This window comes from Apiospora kogelbergensis, assembly GCF_038363985.1.
Source record: "Apiospora kogelbergensis strain CBS 113332 chromosome Unknown utg000007l_segment0_segment0, whole genome shotgun sequence".
NCBI lineage: Eukaryota > Fungi > Ascomycota > Sordariomycetes > Amphisphaeriales > Apiosporaceae > Apiospora > Apiospora kogelbergensis.
Window position 1 is genome coordinate 424,592 of NW_027117424.1, and position 20,967 is coordinate 445,558.

Sequence of the window (20,967 nt, forward strand, 5' to 3'; positions counted from 1 at the left end):
ACGAACCATGAGAAGCTGGCTTCGGGGGTCGCAGATAGACTAGAGGAGCTAAGTGACGATATGGCCTACTGGAACGGTCTGATCAGCCTCTTCCCCGACCAAGGCATGATGCAGCGCTACATCATAGAGCTCTACACCGTCGTCTTTGAGTTCCTGACCGAGATATTCACGGGCTGGTCCAAATCGTCCTGGAAACGCTTCATCACGAGTTTCGACGAGCAGGCGTTCAACAAGCTGTTCGTCGAGAAGCGTAAGCGGATGAAAGCCATAGAGCATAGGATGGAGCGACACGCCAATGGTGCTCATATGCAGTCCAATCTCACGTTTCAGAGGGATATGTCCAAAATGCAAAATCAGGTCCAGACGCTCACCCAGATGATGCAACAGCTCGGCATTGACGTACAGAGCGTGCTTGAGAGCAAAATCACGCGAACGCCATGTCACGTGGCTGTCGATTCTCCGGACAGGCTGCTTGAGTCTCCCCACACCAAGCTGATTGGACCCGAAGTGATCGCTGCAGACTTGGTAAACGCAGATTCGGCGACGAATGATGGTGCAGCAGACAATAACCAAACAGCAGCAGATGCAGCGCATTACAGTGTGCGGGACGCGTTAGCCCTTCTCGAGCCCATCGCGGCGCAGTACAACAAGAGCATCCAAGAGCTCGTTGGCCTTACTTCTAGGGCCTTGAAGATTTCCGTAGATCTGCAGATCAAGCGGCACCTCGAGATTTGGAAATCGAGCATGACATCAAACATGATATGGATGCAAGGGCCACATGATGTGTCACACCCCAGCCAGAACACTCTGACTGCTGCATGTCTCGTGGGGTTGGCGAACAATGCCAAGGTCCCGTTCATATCCTACTTTGCTTCTCTACAATCCCGGAATCCTCGCGGAACATACCTCTCAGCCCCTGAGATTCTATTGAACATGGTGAAGTCTCTGTCGGTTCAGCTCCTGCTCCTCCAGGAGAGGCCCGACACCGCTGTCCAAGTCGCTGCTGAGGACTTTAAAAAGCTGTTAGGGCCAGTGGCCGACCTCGATGCAGCTTTAGATATACTTGGCAAACTACGAGGATTGGTACCACAATATCTATTGTGTTTCATCGAGTCGGTGCAGGTCTTGGAGGATCGAGGCGACAGTCGCCACACGGGCAATCTTCGGAGGGTGCTTCAGGAATTGATCAACCTTGGGCAGCCGCTCGAGGGAGAAGAGGTTTACAAAACTGTGAAGATCTGCTTTACTTCGGACGGGCACGTTGACGTCTTAGCCGTCGCGGCACAGGGTGGATTTTTGGAGAAAATTGCTTGCGATGGTGATGAGGGCGGCGATGAAGAACAACTCCGGTCTTTGTGGGACGACGAGGCGCGTAGCGACGAAGTTGGTTAGAAGGGACTTCATGACGGTTCATTGGAAGATGACATCTATTCAATGAAGGGATAATTGATGATATGGTACTTGGCGATGCATGGGCTGACTGATTCATTTCTATTCATTCTTTTTCTATTCCATTACTTGATCCCTAAAGTCAGGAAGCTACAGCTCTACGGTCTCCTTACCTCGCGCCTCCCTAGCATGACATCGCGCCTCCGAGTCACCCCCTGCCGAATGACAGCCCAAGTGACCCGGACACCAGCCCTGTTCAGGGCCCGAACCGATGACGCAGTGTGCAAGACGGTCTCGGTGATGATGTGCGTAATCATCGGGTGCACCACCCGCCTCGGCCTCACGGCGACATAACTTACGGTCGGCTCGTCATCCACGTCTGTACTTCGTCCCTCGCCATTGTCGTCGGGATCGGCAGTCGTACTACGAGGGTTAGCAGAATAGTAGACATCGACGTCCAGCTCCTCGACGACGTCGCCGTACGGCCCCTCGAGCACCGCGACGTCTTGCCACCGGTGCAGGAACCCCACCACCAGCCGCCGCAGGCCGGGGAGCGAGGCGAAGGGCTGCGCGGTGGGACGCCGGGACGGCCGCGGCACCCAGAGCAGGTGCTCGAAGGTGCGGCGGTCGAGGAGCAGGTCCGTCAGCCAGGCGAAGCGGTCGGCGGGTGGGGGCGTCGTCATCGCGGCCGCGTCGCGGAAGAGCGCCATGAGCGAGGCGTGGTCCAGATAGAAGACCGTCGCCGCCGGGTTGTAAAGCCCGCCGCCGCCGCCGCCGCCGTCGTCGTTATCCACGGCCTCGGAGACCAGCGGGTGCTCCACCAGCCCGATTTCGGGGTGCGCGACGCTCGCGCCGGGGGAAGGTGACGTGCCGCGCGGGCAGCTGGACCCGGCCCATTCGCAGCGCCTCGCCGAAGGCCTCGGGGATGGTGGCGAGCAGGCCCCAGCCTGGGGGCCGCAGGTACGGCGCGTGGTTGCTCAGGATGTAGAACCTCTGCTGTGCCTGACTGTAGATCAGGCTGCGGACCATGGGTATGGCGTCTTCTTCGTCCATGACGGCCTTGTAGACCATAATGCGGAGCTCGGGGGGCAGGGTGTAGAGGCGGCCTAGGTTAGCGCGCGAGGGGGAGTCCACGGGATCATCGTGGGCTCTGTTGGAGTGGTGGATGTGCTTTCAGGGCCACAACTTACTGTAGGATTGGGTGTTTCTTGCTTTGCCATCTTGTACTAGATTCGATTTGTTGGTTGCTTTGTGGATAGGGAAGAAAATCGCAATTGGGCTCTGGACGGCCTTCTTTTTATAGACGTAACTGGGCAGGAAAACACTGCCTCTGTGTGGTGAAGTCGCCACATTCAATAACTCATAATAAGCAACTGTTTCGTTTCGCGGTAAGACTTTCTTTCACTCATTCACAGTATTGTGATCCTTCTCGTTGTCCATCGTGGCTTGGCACTCTAGCTCTTTTATGCAGGTATAGATTACAGCGTGATATAATGGAATTGGCTGAGACATGTGTCAATTGAATATAATACACATTGTAATAAATATCAACTAGAGGTCCAATTACGCCCGCTGTATTTCGGGTCTTTATTTTGTAGGGGCTTTAAGAAGAACAAGGTGCTGTTGAACCATGGCCACAGGGTAGCAGCTTGAGAAGGCGGGAATTGAAGCTATCAACACGTGGCGTAGGCGTTGGTCATGGAGAGCATTGTCGACTCGCCTAGGCTTGGCTGCACTTGCAGTTAGGTAAGAGAAGACAGATTATGACAGCGCTGCCATCACGAGGACATAGAATTGGCAGGCCATGACAATCGATGGAACCGACATTACGCGTAAATCGTGTTGAAGTCTCGTACGTTTAGGTAAGCGCATGCCTAAACACCCCACCAAAGCTCGGCCAAGCTGCCGGGTCTGGGTACGTCACGACGTATATCTTGCCCGTCTTATCCCCCCCAAGCCTGCATTCCAGCACTTCCAGCAATTCAAGCTTTTTCTGATGCAATCATTCCCAAAATCAAAACAACGCTGGGCATGTCCAGCCAACAATAGCCTGCATCGTCCTTGAGCGGCTTCCATCTCGAAGCCCACCATCCGCAATGCACCATGGGACAAGCTCATTCGGAAGAAGTCCGCTCCAGGGAGGATATCAGCGCTGAGCTGGTAAGCAACCACGTCCGCCAACAAGTCTTGACACGCGCGGACGAGTGCTGACAATTGATTGCTGTGTTCCCCCAGGCCGAGAAATTCGCACGCAAATGCTTCGAACCGCTTGAACTGTACTGCTTCAAAGACAACTTCAAGTCGCTAGCCGACCACCAACAGCACATCCGCTACCTCAAGGAAGATGTCATCTCCAAGTTCCTCGAGCTGCCCGACGTCCTCAACGTCTCGCCCGTCGTCTTCCAGATGCTGTCCTACATCGGCGCCTTCCCCTTCCTCGAAGACGCCCCCGCCGTCCTGGGCTTCGAGCAGATGATCGTCTGCGTCGCCATCCTCACCGACCGGCACACCAAGATCCTGGCCAAGGGCGCCGCCACCCGGAGGAAGCTGCTGTTCAAGAGCCTGGCCGTCTACGACCGAAAGCTGTCCGAGATCGAGAAGCGCCCGTCGTCGCCTACGGTAGACGCGGGAGAAGACGAAGACGAGGTCAAGGAGGGTGGCGGCCCCTCCAGCAGCGCTGCAGGCAGAAGTCATGCCCCTGGTTTCGCCATCGACGAGGCTGGCGACGACGAGGACGACTTGGGGCCGGCAGGGGACGCCGACGACGACGAGCTGGTGCTGGCGGCCCTCAACTCGCTCGACCTCGACGACGCCTTCAAGACGGGCGACCTGCACGCGGCCTCGACGCGCGGCGCCATGATCCCGGCCGACAACTTCCGCCGGCTGGTCATGCTGCTGCTGCTCGTCGCGCCGCTGGGGCCCCAGGAGATCCTGTCGACCTACGCCGACCGCGTCGCGGGCGACGAGCTGGAGGGGCTGCGCGACGCGGCCGACGACATCCTCTCGTCGCTCATCAACGTCGAGCGCAGCCCCGGCATCACGTTTGCGCAGTTCCGCCGCATCATCCCGGCCAACCTGCCGTTCCTGTTCCAGGGTTTCAGCGCGCTGTTCGAGAAGTTCCTGTTCTCCCGCAACCTGGACTTCTCCAAGAAGCGCAAGGAGAGCGTCAGCACCACCGGCACGGAATCAGCAGGCTCATCCGTCGCCTCGCCGCCGTCCTCGCCGCCCGCGATACGGAGAGTCATGACATCGTCCTCCCTGCCGCCCCTGCTGCAGGACAAGGGCCACATCCTCACCCCCACCATCGTATCGCAGCTCTCCTTCTTCATCCCCGGCAGCGACCTCTTCCGCCGCCTGCGGCTGCTGTACTCGGGCGCCGACGCGGGCTTCTCCATGGGCAGCTTTGAGACCAAGGTATTCAACTGGCGCGCCCCGACCCTGCTGCTCGTGTCGGGCACCCGTCTCACCGAGTCCTCCGACGCGGGCCACCACGCCCAGGGTGCCGAGGGTCTCTTCGCCGACTCGCTGCCGCCCCGCCGCTTCCCCGACGGTCGCCCCGCCGGCCGCAGCGAAGACCGCGTCGTCTTCGGCGTCTTGGTGAAGCAGCCCTGGCGCACGGCGCACCGCGAGTGCTTCGGCGACACGGACACGCTGCTGTTCCAGCTGAGCCCCGTGCACGACGTGTTCCGGGCGTCCTCGGTGAACCGCAACTACGTCTCCTTCGCCAAGGCGCCGGCGGCCGCCTTCCCGGGCATCGCCATCGGCTGTCCGCCGCCCCAGTCGGCGACGGCGTCGGCGTCGCGCCACTCGGGGTCGTCGCTGCGGAGCCTAGGGCCCGTGTCGCTCGTCGTCGACTCGAGCTTCGAGTACGGCGTCTTCACGCACGACTACACGTCGCGCGGCGGCGCCTTCGCGGGCAGCGCGGCGCGGCGCCGCGACTTCCAGGACCGCTTCCAGGTCGACGATATCGAGGTCTGGGGCTGCGGCGGCGACGACGAGGCGCGCCAGCAGCGCGAGCGCTGGGAGTGGGAGCATCGCGAGGCCGAGGCGCGGCGCCGCGTCAACCTCGGGACGGGCGATCGCGAGGCGGATCGGGCGCTGCTGGAGATGGCGGGGTTGGTTGGGAATAACCGGTCGGGCGGGTCTATGAACTGAGCTTGGAGAGTGACGTGACGGTTGTTTGTTGGGGGCTCGCTTTTCTGCAGGGAATGCCAGGGGTGGTTTTTCATGGTGGTTTTTCATGGCGTTGGGGAGAATCAGGGCGTACGAAGCGGAATGCCGATGTAGAATCTATCACATCGAGAAACAGCACGGCGGCGTAGTGGAATACCACACACCAGCCCGCACTTCCCAAGTCAAAATTTAGTCGGACCCTTTTTGTGAAAGGGATGGTTATTCTTGATGTCCGGGCCCTTGCATCTGATATCGTAGTGATTATAACCCCTCTCATGGGAGAGGGATCGACATGGCAGCGAGTGTTGTGATTTGTACATAGTTGAGTAGTCCTTGTGTTGACTACGATTGGTAGACATGCTTTGAAAACAGTGATAATCGAACCCAAATCGCCTCCCTGACCCGTTGTATTCGTACATATGTTCAAAGTGGAAAAACACAGCTTTTCCAGCCCATGCGAAATGCGTGCGTCGATGTCTTTCCTCCTTTTTGGGCAAGTAATCGTAGGTATTACATTTCATTTTGGTATCTTTGAAATCCAGCGTCTCTCCTTCATGGTTGCTGTTTTTCTTTTGGCCTCCTGCCTTATTTCTTCTCATCCGAAGGTTTCGGGACATCTTCCTCCTTCTTCTTCCCCGAGCCGAACCAGCTGCCGCCCGACTGCGACAGCGCCCCGAGGACGTTGGAGCCCTCCTTCCTGCCCTCGGGGGCGCCTGTCCGTCGGCGTCGGCCGCCGTCGCCTCATTATTCGATCCGGCGGCTCCGGCCTGGGCCTGGGCCTCGCGGGCCTGCTGCTGCTTGCGCTCGCGGCGGCGGTTGAGGTGGTCCTGCAGCTGCTGCTCCTCGCGGTCGCGGACCTCGAGCTCGCGCAGCCACTTGGCGTGGCGCTCCTCGGCGCGCTGCTGGGCCTCGAGCTTGATCAGCTCGGCGCGCTTCTCGCGGTCCTTGCCGTAGTAGGCGCCGCCGGCCACGATGGCGCACACGGTGAAGGCCTGCGCGCCGATGCGCGCCCGGAACATGCGCTGCACCTGCGCGTGGTCGCCGCGCCGCATGCCGCGCCAGGCGTTGTAGAGGGCCGCGCAGGTCAGGAGGGTGCCTGTGGCCGGGAGGGGACGGTTAGTTCAATGGTGTGGGTGGGTGGTGGGGTCGGTTGTGTGCTATCTCTCTCTCTCTCGCGTTCTCGTTCTCGTCCTTTCCCGCCGTTGGTGTTCTCTCTCTCTCTCGCTTGGGAGTAGTGAACCTTGGCTGGCGCGGCGGATGGCGAGGTGGCAGATATGGAGGGGGACTGGGTGGGAGGGGTCGGGAAAGACGTACCGAGCGGAACCAATGGCTCTTCTCGCAGCTTGCGCCAGACCTTCTGCGATCCGGTCTCTTGGTATTCCCTGCGTTGAGAGACATTGTGCGTGAGCCTGGGCGTCCTTGCTTGGGTGGTCTGCGGGCCGAGGGAGGGGTGGCTGCTGCATACTTATCATTGTCAAAGGACGAGGGCATGGGTTTGTCGGCCATGGTTGCTGGCAGGTCTGGTGGCTTTCCCTTGGAGGTATGGATCGTTGTTCGTCTTCGGGAATTGTTGTCGTGTTTCGTTGCCCCGGGATTTTCCAAAAGCACGATGCCTTTCGGAAAATCAAACGATGATGACATGGATTGGCGGAAGGGACCCCTGCCGAATTATGTAAGTGCGGCACCCTTGCCCCGCTGGAGCTGTGACAGCTTCCTGTCTGCTAAGCCGGATTGGCAATTAGAGCTCTTGGAGTCTGGAGCATGCTGCCATTGATAGATATCGTCATGAAGATTGTCTTTGATGAACCGATTTCCAATACAGATCTAGCTGCTACGAACTTGCTCATTGTCCAGCTTGCATGCATAATATTAGTTGGGAATATTAAAATAATAACCCGAATTGCCCCTCCATGACTCTCCGGCTCGACCCTGGCTCTCTGCAAGCTTACACTGCATTGCCCCACTTCAAAATGGAAAATTCCCAGAACCTGCGCCGAACTCGGGCGACGGGCCGTTGAACGAGTCAAGCAGACGGACAATAAATCCAAATGGGCCGTCGTCAACATATCCCATTAGGTACTACTTATTCATAGACTCATACATCATCTGCCATTCTGTTCCGTTACACCATTTTTGCTCTTGTCAAATCACCAGCCAGCTCCTCCCGTCTCTCGGCTTGTTCCGGCCCCTGTCAACGAGCACACACTCTCTGTCTCACAATGGCCTCAACGGCAGCACCGACGGATGGTGCCGTCCTGACCAACGGCACAACCCCCCACCAAGAGCCGCAGACCAACGGCACCACTACGACCAGCGTCAACGGCAACGGCAACAGCAACGGCCGTCGCACGCCCTCCATATCCGGCCTCGCCCTGACCGAGTACACCGTCAATTCCACTTCGCCCCCGAGGGCGCCCAGCACCAAGCCCCTCGTCCCCGAGGACTACCTCCTGCCCAACGGCCACCCGGACTACGTCCGCCTGATCAACACAAGCCGCGTGTACGACGTCTGCGAAAGGACGCCCTTGACCCCGGCCATCATGCTATCCAGGCGGCTGGATTGCAATGTCTTGCTCAAGCGTGAGGACATGCAGCCCGTCTTCAGCTTCAAGCTGCGGGGCGCCTACAACAAGATGGCCCATCTGCCGCCAGAGCAGAGCTGGAAAGGAGTAAGCGAAGCAACGGCCTAGGTCTGGAGGAAACAAACAGAAACGCTGACACCACCCAAACAAAAGGTCATCGCCTGCAGCGCCGGCAACCACGCCCAGGGCGTCGCCTACTCGGCCCGCAAGCTCAAGATCCCCGCCACCATCGTCATGCCCGAGGGCACGCCCAGCATCAAGCACGCCAACGTGTCGCGGCTGGGCGGCACCGTCGTGCTGCACGGGCCCGACTTCGACACGGCCAAGGCCGAGTGCCAGCGCCTCGAGCGCAGCCACGGGCTCATCAACATCCCGCCCTTCGACGACCCCTACGTCATCGCCGGCCAGGGCACCATCGCCTCGGAGCTGCTGGGCCAGACCAACCTCAACAAGACCGAGGCCATCTTCTGCTGCGTCGGCGGCGGCGGCCTCATCGCCGGCATCGGCGTCTACGTCCGCCGCATGTACCCCCACGTCAAGATCATCGGCGTCGAGCAGGACGACGCCAACGCCATGGCCCAGTCCCTCGCCAAGGGGGAGCGCGTCGTGCTGAAGGACGTCGGCTTCTTCGCCGACGGCGCCGCCGTCAAGACGGTCGGCGAGGAGACGTTCCGCGTGTGCCAGGACGTCGTCGACGAGATCGTGCAGGTGAGCAAGGACGAGACGTGCGCCGCCATCAAGGACGTCTTCGAGGACACGCGGTCCATCGTGGAGCCGGCGGGGGCGCTGGCCGTGGCGGGGCTCAAGAAGTGGGTGGGGCAGCACCCGTCGAGCGACGTGGGCCGGTCGCTCGTCGCCGTGCTGAGCGGCGCCAACATGAACTTCGACCGCCTGCGCTTCGTGGGCGAGCGCGCCACCCTCGGCGAGGGCAAGGAGGTGCTGCTGTCGGTGCGCATCCCCGAGCGCCCGGGGGCCTTCGCCGAGCTCATCGACTGCATCATGCCGCACAACGTGACCGAGTTCTCGTACCGCCACAGCCGCGACGACGTCGCCGACGTGCTGGTGGGCATCTCGCTGCTGGCGCCCGCGAGCCAGCGCGCCACGGAGCTGCAGCGCCTCACGGACCGCATCGGCGCCGACGGCTCGGGCATGACGGTGACGGACCTCTCGGGCAACGAGCTGGCCAAGTCGCACATCCGCTACCTGGTGGGCGGCCGCTCCGCCGTCGCCGACGAGCGCGTCTACATGTTCACCTTCCCCGAGCGGCCGGGCGCCCTGCAGAAGTTCCTGCTGACGCTGCGCACCGACTACAACATCAGCCTGTTCCAGTACCGCAACAGCGGCGGCGACGTCGGCGAGATCGTCGCCGGCATCCAGTGCCCCGAGGTCCACGAGCTCGAGAAGTTCCTCAAGCAGATCGGCTACCCCTACAAGGACTGCACCGACGACCCGGTCTTCAAGACGTTCCTCCGTGCCGACTGAGAAAAGATGATCCGAGACACACCCAACAAACAACAACAATAACGACAACAACAAAAACTCACAATCAATCTATCATAGAGAGATGCATAAAAAAGGATAGGGAACCAAATCTAGATACAAAGCACGCACACATAACGTAGATTTCAGGAGACTTGTTCAGAAGAGTCTTCTTTCAGGAGTTTTGGGTCGGTCTTTTGGGGGGCGCGCACGAACATGGGTTTCTTTTCTCATTCGATACCTCTTTAGCGTTAATAAATCGAAACCACCATCGCATTCAACTGTGAATCATCTTCCTGACCATGTATTCAGTCTTCATTGCCCATCGGCTATCCCATCCCTATCTCGACATTTTCGGGGGTGCGACTCAAGTACGCGGCTCAATGCATCCGGTTTAGGGGTACGAACCGATGCTCCCCAGACTCGGAAAAGACAGATGGAGAAGCGGAGACGAGATAAGTCTCTACCAGCGGAAGCACCGTTCAGAGAAGGCATGATCTCGTGGTGTATTGATTTTGTTTGTCTGTGTACGGTGGTTTCGAGGGGTTATTAACGCTGTAAGAGGTATCGAAAAGAGGAAGAAAATACCCTCCCCCAAAAAGCAAAAAATTGGAAAGAAAGAAAAAAACCCCATCATTCCACCGCCATCTCATTATCCATACACCCATTACTTCTCAATGGAACGCATCAAGTCCTGTCTGATCCTAGTCGCCCGAGTCGGAGCAGCCGGGACGTCCTTTCCTTCCTACTGATAGCCGGCACCCCCCTCCTTAGTGTTGTTGTTATAGTGGGGTGCGGGCGGCGGGGACGGCATGTCGTTCATAGGCGGCGGTGCCTGGTACTGGTTGTCGATGGGCCCGGCGCCGGGGACGGGCAGGCGCGACTTGACCTCGTTGTCCTGCTGGATGACGGCGCAGCAGGGGCACCAGTACGAGGTGCAGCAGTCGCCGAAGGCGCTGCCGGGGATGCCGAACCGGTCCCGGATCTCGGTCCGCTTCATCATGGCGTAGATCCAGCCGCAGCCCGTGAACCACGTCAGGAGGCCGTGGATCATGCACTCGCTGTTCAGCAGGTCCGACGTCGCCATCGTCGGGTCGCGCATGCGGTCGGCCGTCTTGCCGATCACTGTTTTTGGGGGAAGTCCAGTTAGTTCGATAGACAATAACAGGCGGCAGAAGAGGAGGAGCGAGGGTTACTTACAGAGGCACGGCACGAAGGTGCCCAGGACACAGCTCTGGCATGGCGAGCAGTTGCACAGGCTGTTCTGCCACTCGCCGCCCGTGACTGGCTGGACGGACATCGGCTGGTGCATCGGCTGCATCGGCGCCTGGTTCTGGTATTGTTGTTGCTCCGACATCTTGGTGGGGTGTTGTGCTGGTAAGACTGTATGTGAGAGAGAAAGGGAGGTTGTGTGTGTGTGTGTTGCGAGGCAGGATATACGAATGCTGTAGAGGCGACGATGCTAACACCAAGCAGCAACAAAAAAAGAAATAATTCAGTATAGACTGCTGCAGCTGATCTGCTTGGAGGAGTGTAAGTGGCAATTGGAAGAAGAAGAAGAAGAAGACGTTCAGAAACGCAGGCGACAGCAGACGACAAAGGATGGGAAAGGAATGTGTAGTTGCTGGGGGGGCGCGACTGCATTTATTATTATTATTATTAGTATTACATTGCCTTGGGCTGACTTTGCTTTCCGCGCCGCCGTCTACCTAGTCTCGCCCGGGGGCTGAAAGAACGAAGGGAAAAGAGGCACAGCTGAAATGTGGTAAGGTACGAGCGAGCCATGTTTCCCAAGCCCATTAGGCAAACAGGCAGCCGCTGCCTCCTTGTCATCGCATCCCAGCGTCGATCGGTACTTTTATTAGCAGGGTGGTAACGATTATGTATCTCACCGTATACTTGCCCCATGCGTCCAATCACGGAAATGACACCCTACCTATGTAGCAGCAGGCCAATTGCCAACTGCTTTCCACGTGGATTATCATGAGGGCGGGTATCCGGCAAGCAATTCTCTCGGGTTGCGATACGTGTGGAATATCCGTCTAGTTGGTGATGCTATGAGAGGAGGTGAAGTGGACACGGTCAATGCCGAGAAAGTATACCGGGTACAGTCAGACCAGCCAGACAGTGTCGTACCTGCGTGCATGGATGGGGGAGGAAGGCTGCGAGTCAGTTTCAAGGCAGTGTATTTTTGGGATGATGCGAGCTGTTCTGGAATCTGGGGCATGTCTTGTGTGTGATGAGGCTGTGTTGCTGACTCCTTCGCTTCCTGCTGCTGCACCACACGACGCCGATGATCATACATAAAAGCGTGTGTAGGCACTGAAGATCGGTGCCGTTCGTGTACATATCATTATCGACCTGACTGCCAGACTAACGAAAAGATGCAGTACTAGAAAGGGCACTTTCTCGTTCTTTTTCGGCCAAGTGGTGTCGATCTGCGCTGCACGCTGGCAGTCCCCCAAACCACCGTCGAATCACAGACGGAGCACAGCTAATAAGCATTGTTGTGCAGGACTAGGGGAGGGAACAGCTCTCGAGCTGAGGCTGAGCGATGGTAGCGAAGCTGGCGAACCAACCGCGACCCGCTGAAAAAAATGTAGGGGTTTAGGGGACTTCAGCAGCGCGGAATTCAAAATAGCAGTCTAGCCTAGCCCCCAGTCGCCGTCGCGTTTTAGCGTCCTAGGGCTGATGAAAGCAATTTTAGTCGTCTCTTCTAGGCCGTCTTTTCTGACCATGGCCAGCAGCCAGCCAGTCTTCCACTCATTCAAGAAGCAAGAGATGGGTGTAGTAGGTGGGTAGCCTTGGATATGCTGTGCGACTCCTTTCGACCGTCCGCTTACTCATACTCTCATGCACAACGCACACCGATGACCGTACATAACGTAGGACATGAGCGATGCTCGCCAAGAAATTCCCTCAAGATGCAGATGACATGGCGTCAGGGTCTCGAACCCCACCAATCACTCCTGCAGCAATTGCGAAATTACGGCATGGGGTCCGAGATCCGCTCTTCCTCTTCGCTTCATCCTACAGGATTGGGCGTGGCCGAACGCACGCTTTCTTGATCTTGACAGCTTGTTCCGAGTCTGTATATACAACAAGCCTCCAATCATGCCCAAAGGAAGAGGAGGTGACGATGGCGGGGTTCTCACGTAAACCACCCACTCACGCCCATCTAGCTGACGATCGAAAGTATGATGCACATACATCAAAACCAATCAGCGTCAAAGTCGCCTGCCGCAGCATCCATACATAAATTACAAATGGTCTGATTGGTTCTTCCGTTCATCGAGAGAGGAGAGAGCAACGGTGTATTGTGACGTATGTCATGAAGTTGTTGCCGCTGCTTCTGCTGCCGCCGCCGCCTCGTTGACCACAGCCTTACTCATAATCACATAGTCGGGCACGAAGACCTTGCCGAACCGCAGCCTGCGCGGCTCCGGCGATATGTCGTCCTTCTCGAACCCCAGCTTCCGGTAGAAGGCGAGCGCGCCCTCGTTGCTCAGGAAGCACGTCAGCATCACCTTGTCCACCGTCGGCGTGTGCCGCGCCACCTGCTCGTGGTACTCGAGGAGCTGCCGTCCCAGCCCGGTCCTGTCGTAGATTAAGATAGAGCGAGCGTGAGTTTTCTCTCTCTTCCATTCTATCAGGTATAGGAGGAATGGGGGAGGGGGGGAACCGAAACAAAAGTAAACAAGAAGAAGACGACGGCAACGACGACGGAAAAAAAGACCTACCCTTGCAGTTCCGGCTTGAGGTGGATCTCGTAGCAGTAAACGACCGCCTGCCCCTCCTCGTACGTCGGCATGAGCGAGGTGAAGCCGCGGATCTCGTCGCCGCGGCGGACCAGGAGGTACCGGAGCTCGGGCGACCGCATCTCGGCCCGCTTCTGCGCCGGCTTCCACCCCGCGGCCGAGCCCTCGTAGTCGGCCCGGCTCGTCTCCTCGACCAGCGCGTAGCACGCCGCCAGGTCGGCCTCGCCCAGGCGCGGCGCCCCGACCAGGCTGAGGGCGTGCGCCGCTTGCGTCGGGGGTGCGCCCACGCGGTCCAGTCGGGGCTGCGGGCGGCGGTGGCGGTTAGTCAAAGGGGGGGATTTGGGCATGAGGAGGAGGAGGGCAAAGTAGGTAAATAAAAAAAGAAAGAACATTACCGAGGGCGTAGATGGTCGGCGATGAACTGCGCGTCGTCCTTCTTGTTCACCAGCTCGATGGGCGTGGGGGCGCCGCGCTTGCGCTTCTGTCTCGTGCTGGCAGCAGCCGTCGCCATGGCGTGTGTGAGTGTGAGTTGGCGAACTGAACTGACCGACTGCTCGCTTGTCGCGTGTTGTTGTTGCTTTCCTCCGACGTGGGGTGGGGGTCCTTGTTACCAAGACGAAATACACACAAGTATGGGAAGTTATGTGAAATGTATCCTATAACTTCTGAAATAACAATGTTGGAATCGTCAAGAGCACTTGCAGCTGCATCTCTTCTCTCTGGAAGCGCATCAGTTCGAACATCCACGTCTCCACCCACCCCAGTAGACGCATAACCCCCCACGTTCGCCATGTGTGTGTGCCCCCAGCTCCATTTTCTTTTTCCAGGATTTAGTAGGTTAGTAGTAGTGATTTAGCAGCTGGTCGACGACCATCATCGCCCGTCCCCGACTCAGCTTAGGCCATTGGCACTTTGTTACCTACTATATGCCTTGACTTGGGAAATAATAACAGTTTTGGTAAAGCACATCCAATGCCTTGAACGGGCGAATCTCATCATCCCCCGCCTTGGACAAATGCGCTGCCCAACGGCAATAAGCCGGGTCACCTCCTCCTCCTCCCTGGTAGGAGGATGCAGGTCGCCTCTATCACCGTGTGGAGGAATCCCACCCACCCTGAGAAGCTATGCGACCGAGGCGCCGCGCAGTAAACGCCTCGGCGCGACCCTGAGCTTGGAGCACGTACGTATACCTATACAAACCCCAGGCAGGCAGGCACTTTGCAGAAGAAAAGCCCCATGCATGATACTAAGTACGGGGAATCATCATACCAACAGTTCCTCCAAAGAACCAAAGTCCTGGCGTTATACCGAACCGTCCTGCGGGGCACCGCCCCGATCAAGGACGCCACGACCAAGGCCGAAACCCGCAGCTTCGCGCGCGCCGAGTTTGAGCGGCACCGCGGCGTCACGGACCTGGTAAGTCACCTCAAGCTTTCTTTCACGCAGCCAGCATCAAGGGAGCGAGCGGGGGGCGTCTTAAGCTGATCTCGCGAAAACACAGGGTCACATTAGATATCTCTTGTCCACGGGCAAAACCGAGTGGGAGGCCATGGAGAGGTATATTGGTGGCATGTAGGATTCGGATCACGCGGGCAGTCTGGAGATGGTGGGTGTCCTCCCGTGCAGAGAGAGAGGAAATATACAATTGTTACAGCTTCAGGTCACCCGTCGTCTACGAGGCGCCCGTCCGTCCCATCGTGTTATGTTGTCTGATGTCTCTTTCGCTCAACGCCCAATGCTGCCGCGTCATGCCTGCCCTAGCAATATGCTCTGCTGCGAGTCTACCGCGACTGTTGTTACATGTCCATGACGTCCCCAACGTGGCAACCCCGTCTGGATGCGGTCGTCCGTCTTCCGAGGAGTTTTGAGGCATTGGTCTTCCGGGGATATCGTCCACGCTCCGAGTTCAGCGTCGGTCCGTCAACTCCTCTATCAAACCCACCAGCCCCAATCTATCCCTGGCGCTGCTTGTGTCGCGGGTTCGAGCTGCAGATGATGTACAGATAACCCCGATGTCTCTTGTTCGTCTTCCTGCGCACCACCTGGAAAGCAACCATGGTCAGTCTTCGTATCTCTTGTTTGTTTTCCCCGTAAGTTTCCCAAGCCCCATTGAGATTCTCTATCCAAATGCAAAACCGAAATGCATGTCCTCCCATTCCCGTGACGTACCTTGCAGTGTTCGCACCGCTTCTTGACCGAGCTGTGCACCTTCATCCCCCGCGTCTGCTGCTGCTGTATCGTAGGCAGCAGCAGCGCCTTGGCCGCCGTCGTCGTGGTAGGTCGCGAGGCCGACCGCAGGACCGCCTGGGAGATGGATCGCACCGACTGCTGCTGCTGCAGCTTGGTGGTGCAAGCCGCGCGGAAGGCGGCGGGGCGGGAGGCGAGGGACATGGCCCGCAGGGACGAGGAGAGGAGCGACATGGTCGACCGGGCGCTCGAGGGGTTGCACATGGTCGTCGTCGTCGTCGTCGTAGTCGTCGTATATTGGTCTCGTATTTTTTGAGGGGGTGCCGTCCGGCGTTGGTTGGATTGAATTCAATTGCAATTGCCCAAAGTCTCTCTCTCCCGGCATGGGCCGATCTAGCTGTACCGGAAAAACTAAGCTCCCCGATAAGCTGCCACCCGGCGCTCGCGATATGCACCTAACCCGAAAAGCGCTGTAGCCCGGAGTTGTCGTCGGCTCAGTTCGCAGTGATGAGCTTCAAGCAGTGTTGACAAACTTTGGTAACTATAAAGAAAATAAAATCTGAACTCTGTTCACCGGCTTATGGTTGATACAGCTCCACCATGCAATAAATAGTACCATGCTGAGAATCAGACGCATTGTGCATACCACAGACATTTGGAGAAGACAGTATTAGAGAAATCAGTTATCTTTATGGGATTGCCGCTGGACTGCGTATGCAGTATATGTATACCCGACCGAAGCTCCTTTCTAGCCCTCGCTTTTGCCACATCTATATCATACAGTCCAAACACGCTCCCTTCTCTATTCATGTCCTTCCTTGGTATCTATGCATTCATCCCTTCCAGGTCCGAATTCTTTTCATCACCTCCCTCATACCCATCTCCCTATTGCCCATCTTCATCCTCCGTCACTTCCTCTTCCACGTGTTCCAGTTGTGTGACCCTCCGGCGTAGCACGGGTTTCGCAACCTCTAGCGCTGATCCTTGAACGGCAGCCGTTGCTAGGGGATGCAGAAATCGATCCAGCTGCCTAGGTAGTCCAGGCGGTTGCGGGTGCTGTCCTGGAACTCGTGCTCGCGGTAGATGTCCTCGAACTCGCGGAAGCTGAGTTTGCCCCAGCCCCCGCGCCTCTTGGCCTCCTCTTCGGCCAGGTCGAGCCGCTTCCACGTCTCCAGCATGGCGTCCGTGATGGGTTGCTCGGGCTGCTTTCCCGCGTTATTGCTGTTGCTGCTGCTAGCCGTGTTGTTGTTGCTCTTGTCGTTCTCTTCCTCCTCGTCCTCTTCCGCCCACGCCTGTTGCGTGTTCTTGTATTCGTTTGAACTGGTTTGATTGGGCTCGTTTGTAGCCTCGCCATGGGAAGCTTCCTGTTGGAGAAGCAGCTCAGCCGCATCATTGGGGCGGAACTGAGGCATGGTCGGGTCACGGTAGGATACCATGCCCGTGCCCGTAGGCTGCGCAAACGTCGCCTGCGTGGGTGTCGGGTCAGATTGGTGCTCGGTGCTAACATGGGCATCGTCAGCGCCGTTAGAGGGATTCTCCTCTTCGGGCTCAGGCTGAGGTGATTCGTTGTGCTCAGGAGCGGGTTCGACCGAGTAGCCACTAACTTCCAGTAACTCTTCCAGGGTCTCCTGCTGCGGCGCCGGCCGCACGATGGGACCAGAGACGGCTTCATCATCCGGCGGCGTCGTAACGGAATCCACTTCCAGGCTTTCGAAGAGGTGGCGATACTTGTTGCGCTCCGCGCGGGTTTCGGCACACCTTATGGCCAAATCCTCGGCCTTCTTGAAGATATCGTCCAAAAGCTCGTTGAAGGCTTGTTGCGTAACTTGATACAGGATCTCTTTGGCGGCATCGCGCTCGGCATCGGGAATCTCCATGCCGCCCCATCTCTCGGGCACACTGCGCGACGAGGTAGATGGGTTGGACCGGATATCGAAATCGTCAGTGTCTTCGGCAAAGCGAACCTTGGAGGAGGATCTGGAACGGGGCGAAGGAGCTGGCTGGGCAGACTTGGATGATTCCGCAACACCATTGAGGCTTTCCAGTATGTCCTCATTCTCATCCCAGCCTTGCGGAGGAAGAGCACCCTCTTCGACGTCCAGGTAGAACTGTCGTCGCTTCCATCGGTCGAGAATCTGTCGTCGGGTCTGGACTCTGCGACGTCTCTCATTGCCCAGTCTTTGGCTGTTAGCCGGGCCATTCGGGTGGGGGACGCGAGTGATGGTAGCAGTGCGCCGGGTGGTGGTGCCATTGATGTATCTGATAGAGCCTCTGGAATCGCCAAAGCGGATTTCGGGCTCCAGTGGGTCCGCATCGCCGTCATGGGAGGAGTGGTCCTGGTCGTCTGACGAGGCGCTGCCAGTATCATCCATCGCGGGTCGGTGAGAGACGTCATCACTTCTAATAGATGCGATTATATCATTGAGCTGGCTGTAGTCGCCGTTAACGAGGGATTCGAGGTCCACGATATTTTGAGGCGGGCTGGTGATTCCAGACAAATATCTAGAATCCGCATTGCTGGAGCGAGGGTGCCGGGAAGAGGAGCTGAAGGATTCGGTGAAGAAACTCTGATTCGTGTTGCGAGCGAACAGGCCGCTGAGGATATCCTCCCGGCTAGAGGTGTCGGGTTTGTCTCGGTTGGTGACGCCGAACTTGCCATCGTGGATGTTGACTTCGCCGTTGGAACTGAAGACCTTGCCTTCCATGGGTCGCGAGTGATCCGCCGGGGGCACTCTACCTTCCCGGCCGAACAAACTACTCAGGGGAGCTCTGCTGCTGACGAGTTGTTGGACCTCGGTTGATGCCATCATGTGGTCGTCCAGGCCCTCTAGTATGTCGCGATGCATCTGCTTGTAGAGTACGTAGTATGCTCGGAACATGCGAAGAAAGTCCTTGCGGCTGACAAAGCCGTCACCGTCGATATCGTAACCTTCGAATGTCCTTTTGAGTTTGTCCTTGCGCTTTCGGTACGAGACACCGTGAAGGAACTCTTCAAAGCCGATCAGATCGTCCTTGTTGGTGTCGTAGAATGCAAACATGCGGTCGTGGATCAGGTTGGGAGTCGTGTGTTGATAACCCCCTGAAGGTACCAGGCAACGCTCGAAAGTCTTACGATCCATGGCCAGGCATAGTCCAGTAGGGTCATCTCTCCACTCCGTGTTGGCAATGAAAGTCCACTGTTCCCAGAAGGCGTCCAGCTCGACACGCTCGAAGCCCGTCTCGTTGGCCCATTTGGCAAGCAGGTGGCGTGGGAGACTGCGAAGGGCGCTGTCTGGATCGCCGGGATACCAGGCAGGCTGGATCTGACGAGGGCCAAAGGGGGGGCGCAGGAACGCGGACCTTGTAGAAGACGTGGGTTTTGATGTGAAGACCTTGAGATTCGCAGACCTCGCACAAGTCGAAGTCGGTACAGTTGGCGCAGCGGTAGCGGATGCCACGGATGGGGACCATGCCGCAGCCATTGCACTGGCATCCGCGATGGACGTAAGCATTGCGACGGGCATTGTCCTCGGAAACTCGGAACAGCAGGGTCACTATGTTCTCGCCGGTTCGCTGTCGGGGAGCCGAGGAGGGGTCGCTGTACCAATCATCGTCGTTCAGAGGGCCTAGAAGGGGGAGAGTGTGGTTGTTCGTATCGGCGTTCTCGTCTCCTTGGGGTTGGCCATCCGACTCGGAGGAGTCATCGGGGCGCAGGGGAGGGGCGACGGTTTCGACGAACGGCATTGCTGCGGTGCAGGCCGGTTGGGCCCGTTGCGGTAGGCTCGGAGGCCTGGTAGTACTGGTAGATGCAGTAGCCCGAGATGGATACAGCGGCGACGGCGGAGACAATGGTGATGGCAATCCTCGGGCGCGTCAAGGTCGAGGCTGCTGCGGCTGCTGTCGAGGACATGACGAAGCTGTGTTGACGCTCATAGCGACAAGGCAAGCGTGGCGTCTTGATTTTGAAAACAATGAATTGTACGTCCTGTCTTGTTGCTGCAATCTGGCTGCTGGAAATGGGCCGACTTGAGCGCGCGGGCACATGAGAGCTGATGGTTGGCCGATTGGGACATGACAATAAAGCGGTCGTACCCGGCAAAACGGAGCTCTCTTGGTCAACCATCCCGTAGCTGCGTCATTGCTTCACCATTCATCAGAGACTCGGAGCTTCACTAATCCAATTGGCATGCCTCTTGCTATCTGAATCCCATCGCCTACGCGCAACGCCATCCCGGCCAAATCACCTCCCCTTATGTGTCTACGGTAAAGCTTGTCGGACCATCGTAGACTTGCACCTTTCCATTCGGCGACTCCTGGTTGATCCAGACGATCTGGTCGGACGGGATCTTGTGCGTGCCATTAATCAACGTGCCCGGCTGGGGCTGGTACGAGAGCCGCAGCTCGGCGCCGCCGTCGCTGGTCTTGGTCAGGTTGAAGGCCGTCTGGTAGTCGCTGCAGACCGTCCACGGCACCGAGGGGAAGACCTGGTAGCTGGAAGGGGTGGCTTGGCAGGTGGAGGCAATCGAATCGTCTGAGTAACCAAGGTCTAGGTCTGCACTTATGTTCGTCCCCGAGTTAGTCAACGCGTGTGGGAAGTCACGGTACAGTACGTTCGAAATATCATTCGAGCTGCTTACTACCCGTCGCTTGAGTGAGGATGCGCCCCCGCGATGAAGTTTTGGATCTGAAAGGGGGATCCCCCATGTTTCCGAGCGGCAATGGCTCTGAAGATGAAGAAAAGCAAAATACGACATGCAGGTCTCATTTTCACATACAATGGCGAAGAAGGCAGGACAACTGCTACGTTCAAGATCGCCGGCTAATAAGAGTCAGTCATCGAGAACTGGAACGCGGACACTTATATGTATGTGAGCTGGTCGTACTTCGTTCGTCTCGCCATATGATTCTCGTTCTATACTAGCCTCCAAACCATGGGTGTAATGTAGCCCTCAATGCCCTAGATCTCTTCAGCCTTACACAAACACCGGGCCAAGCGAGGGACCTGGTCACACCGCCAGACCCTTGACTTTGCACATGTCACTTCATCTTGTAGACAGGCGAGATGGCTCGGGGCATTGCATAACCTGAAGACTGACAGTACTAAGGCACCTATACTGCATCTCGGCTGGCCGGCCATTGACGACGGCCCGGAGATGTGGAGGCTGCGGCGAGTAGCCGAAGATGTTCGGGGGCAGGCGGAGTGGCGCGCTGTCTACTAATAGCTTGGGTACATAAGCCTCGTATTGTGCAAGCAGGGCAGCGGGCATACGCCTTCGCGATCTGACGAGTGCGGATTGCGTGTCGCTTTTGGCGCTGACGGAGCCCCGCGGACGAACGTGTGTACAGTAAGTAAGTCACTAGTGGAATGGGCAGATGCCAAACTTAGCATCTGGTGGTGGGTGGTTGGGCAGCAGAGCCAC

At 57.7% G+C, this 20,967-nt stretch overlaps 11 protein-coding genes across 11 annotated transcripts; 4 read left to right on the forward strand and 7 right to left on the reverse strand.

The window, feature by feature from the left end:
* Positions 1-60: 60 nt before the first annotated feature.
* PG998_010492 (uncharacterized protein) lies at positions 61-1,392 on the forward strand (the record flags this gene model as incomplete). Its single annotated transcript, XM_066877308.1, has 1 exon — positions 61-1,392. One exon carries the CDS (start codon positions 61-63, stop codon positions 1,390-1,392), a length of 1,332 nt encoding a protein of 443 aa, XP_066726362.1.
* A 155-nt stretch (positions 1,393-1,547) lies between these two features.
* Positions 1,548-2,460, reverse strand: PG998_010493 (uncharacterized protein; the record flags this gene model as incomplete). Its single annotated transcript, XM_066877309.1, has 2 exons — positions 1,548-2,204; positions 2,257-2,460. 2 exons carry the CDS (start codon positions 2,458-2,460, stop codon positions 1,548-1,550), a joined length of 861 nt encoding a protein of 286 aa, XP_066726363.1.
* Positions 2,461-3,438: 978 nt separating this feature from the next.
* Positions 3,439-5,544, forward strand: PG998_010494 (putative Restriction of telomere capping protein 5; the record flags this gene model as incomplete). The annotated part of the gene is made up of 2 exons (XM_066877310.1): positions 3,439-3,549; positions 3,625-5,544. Exons 1-2 carry the CDS (start codon positions 3,493-3,495, stop codon positions 5,542-5,544), a joined length of 1,977 nt encoding a protein of 658 aa, XP_066726364.1. The 5' UTR covers positions 3,439-3,492.
* A 603-nt stretch (positions 5,545-6,147) lies between these two features.
* Positions 6,148-7,068, reverse strand: PG998_010495 (uncharacterized protein; the record flags this gene model as incomplete). Its single annotated transcript, XM_066877311.1, has 4 exons — positions 6,148-6,264; positions 6,294-6,658; positions 6,877-6,944; positions 7,028-7,068. 4 exons carry the CDS (start codon positions 7,066-7,068, stop codon positions 6,148-6,150), a joined length of 591 nt encoding a protein of 196 aa, XP_066726365.1.
* Positions 7,069-7,781: 713 nt separating this feature from the next.
* On the forward strand, positions 7,782-9,626 carry PG998_010496 (threonine dehydratase I; the record flags this gene model as incomplete). The annotated part of the gene is made up of 2 exons (XM_066877312.1): positions 7,782-8,231; positions 8,298-9,626. The coding sequence occupies 2 exons, from the start codon at positions 7,782-7,784 to the stop codon at positions 9,624-9,626; spliced, it is 1,779 nt and encodes a 592-aa protein (XP_066726366.1).
* A 742-nt stretch (positions 9,627-10,368) lies between these two features.
* Positions 10,369-10,980, reverse strand: PG998_010497 (uncharacterized protein; the record flags this gene model as incomplete). Its single annotated transcript, XM_066877313.1, has 2 exons — positions 10,369-10,748; positions 10,824-10,980. The coding sequence occupies 2 exons, from the start codon at positions 10,978-10,980 to the stop codon at positions 10,369-10,371; spliced, it is 537 nt and encodes a 178-aa protein (XP_066726367.1).
* A 1,972-nt stretch (positions 10,981-12,952) lies between these two features.
* On the reverse strand, positions 12,953-13,892 carry PG998_010498 (uncharacterized protein; the record flags this gene model as incomplete). Its single annotated transcript, XM_066877314.1, has 3 exons — positions 12,953-13,220; positions 13,364-13,630; positions 13,777-13,892. The coding sequence occupies 3 exons, from the start codon at positions 13,890-13,892 to the stop codon at positions 12,953-12,955; spliced, it is 651 nt and encodes a 216-aa protein (XP_066726368.1).
* Positions 13,893-14,459: 567 nt separating this feature from the next.
* PG998_010499 (uncharacterized protein) lies at positions 14,460-14,957 on the forward strand (the record flags this gene model as incomplete). Its single annotated transcript, XM_066877315.1, has 3 exons — positions 14,460-14,561; positions 14,591-14,797; positions 14,883-14,957. Coding segments are annotated over 3 exons (384 nt in total), but the record flags the coding sequence as incomplete, so codon positions are not given.
* A 376-nt stretch (positions 14,958-15,333) lies between these two features.
* PG998_010500 (uncharacterized protein) lies at positions 15,334-15,832 on the reverse strand (the record flags this gene model as incomplete). Its single annotated transcript, XM_066877316.1, has 2 exons — positions 15,334-15,423; positions 15,551-15,832. The coding sequence occupies 2 exons, from the start codon at positions 15,830-15,832 to the stop codon at positions 15,334-15,336; spliced, it is 372 nt and encodes a 123-aa protein (XP_066726370.1).
* Positions 15,833-16,569: 737 nt separating this feature from the next.
* Positions 16,570-19,457, reverse strand: PG998_010501 (uncharacterized protein; the record flags this gene model as incomplete). The annotated part of the gene is given in 3 exon segments (XM_066877317.1): positions 16,570-18,870; positions 18,908-19,337; positions 19,348-19,457. The coding sequence occupies 3 exon segments, from the start codon at positions 19,455-19,457 to the stop codon at positions 16,570-16,572; spliced, it is 2,841 nt and encodes a 946-aa protein (XP_066726371.1).
* A 340-nt stretch (positions 19,458-19,797) lies between these two features.
* Positions 19,798-20,251, reverse strand: PG998_010502 (uncharacterized protein; the record flags this gene model as incomplete). Its single annotated transcript, XM_066877318.1, has 2 exons — positions 19,798-20,099; positions 20,185-20,251. 2 exons carry the CDS (start codon positions 20,249-20,251, stop codon positions 19,798-19,800), a joined length of 369 nt encoding a protein of 122 aa, XP_066726372.1.
* Positions 20,252-20,967: the final 716 nt, after the last annotated feature.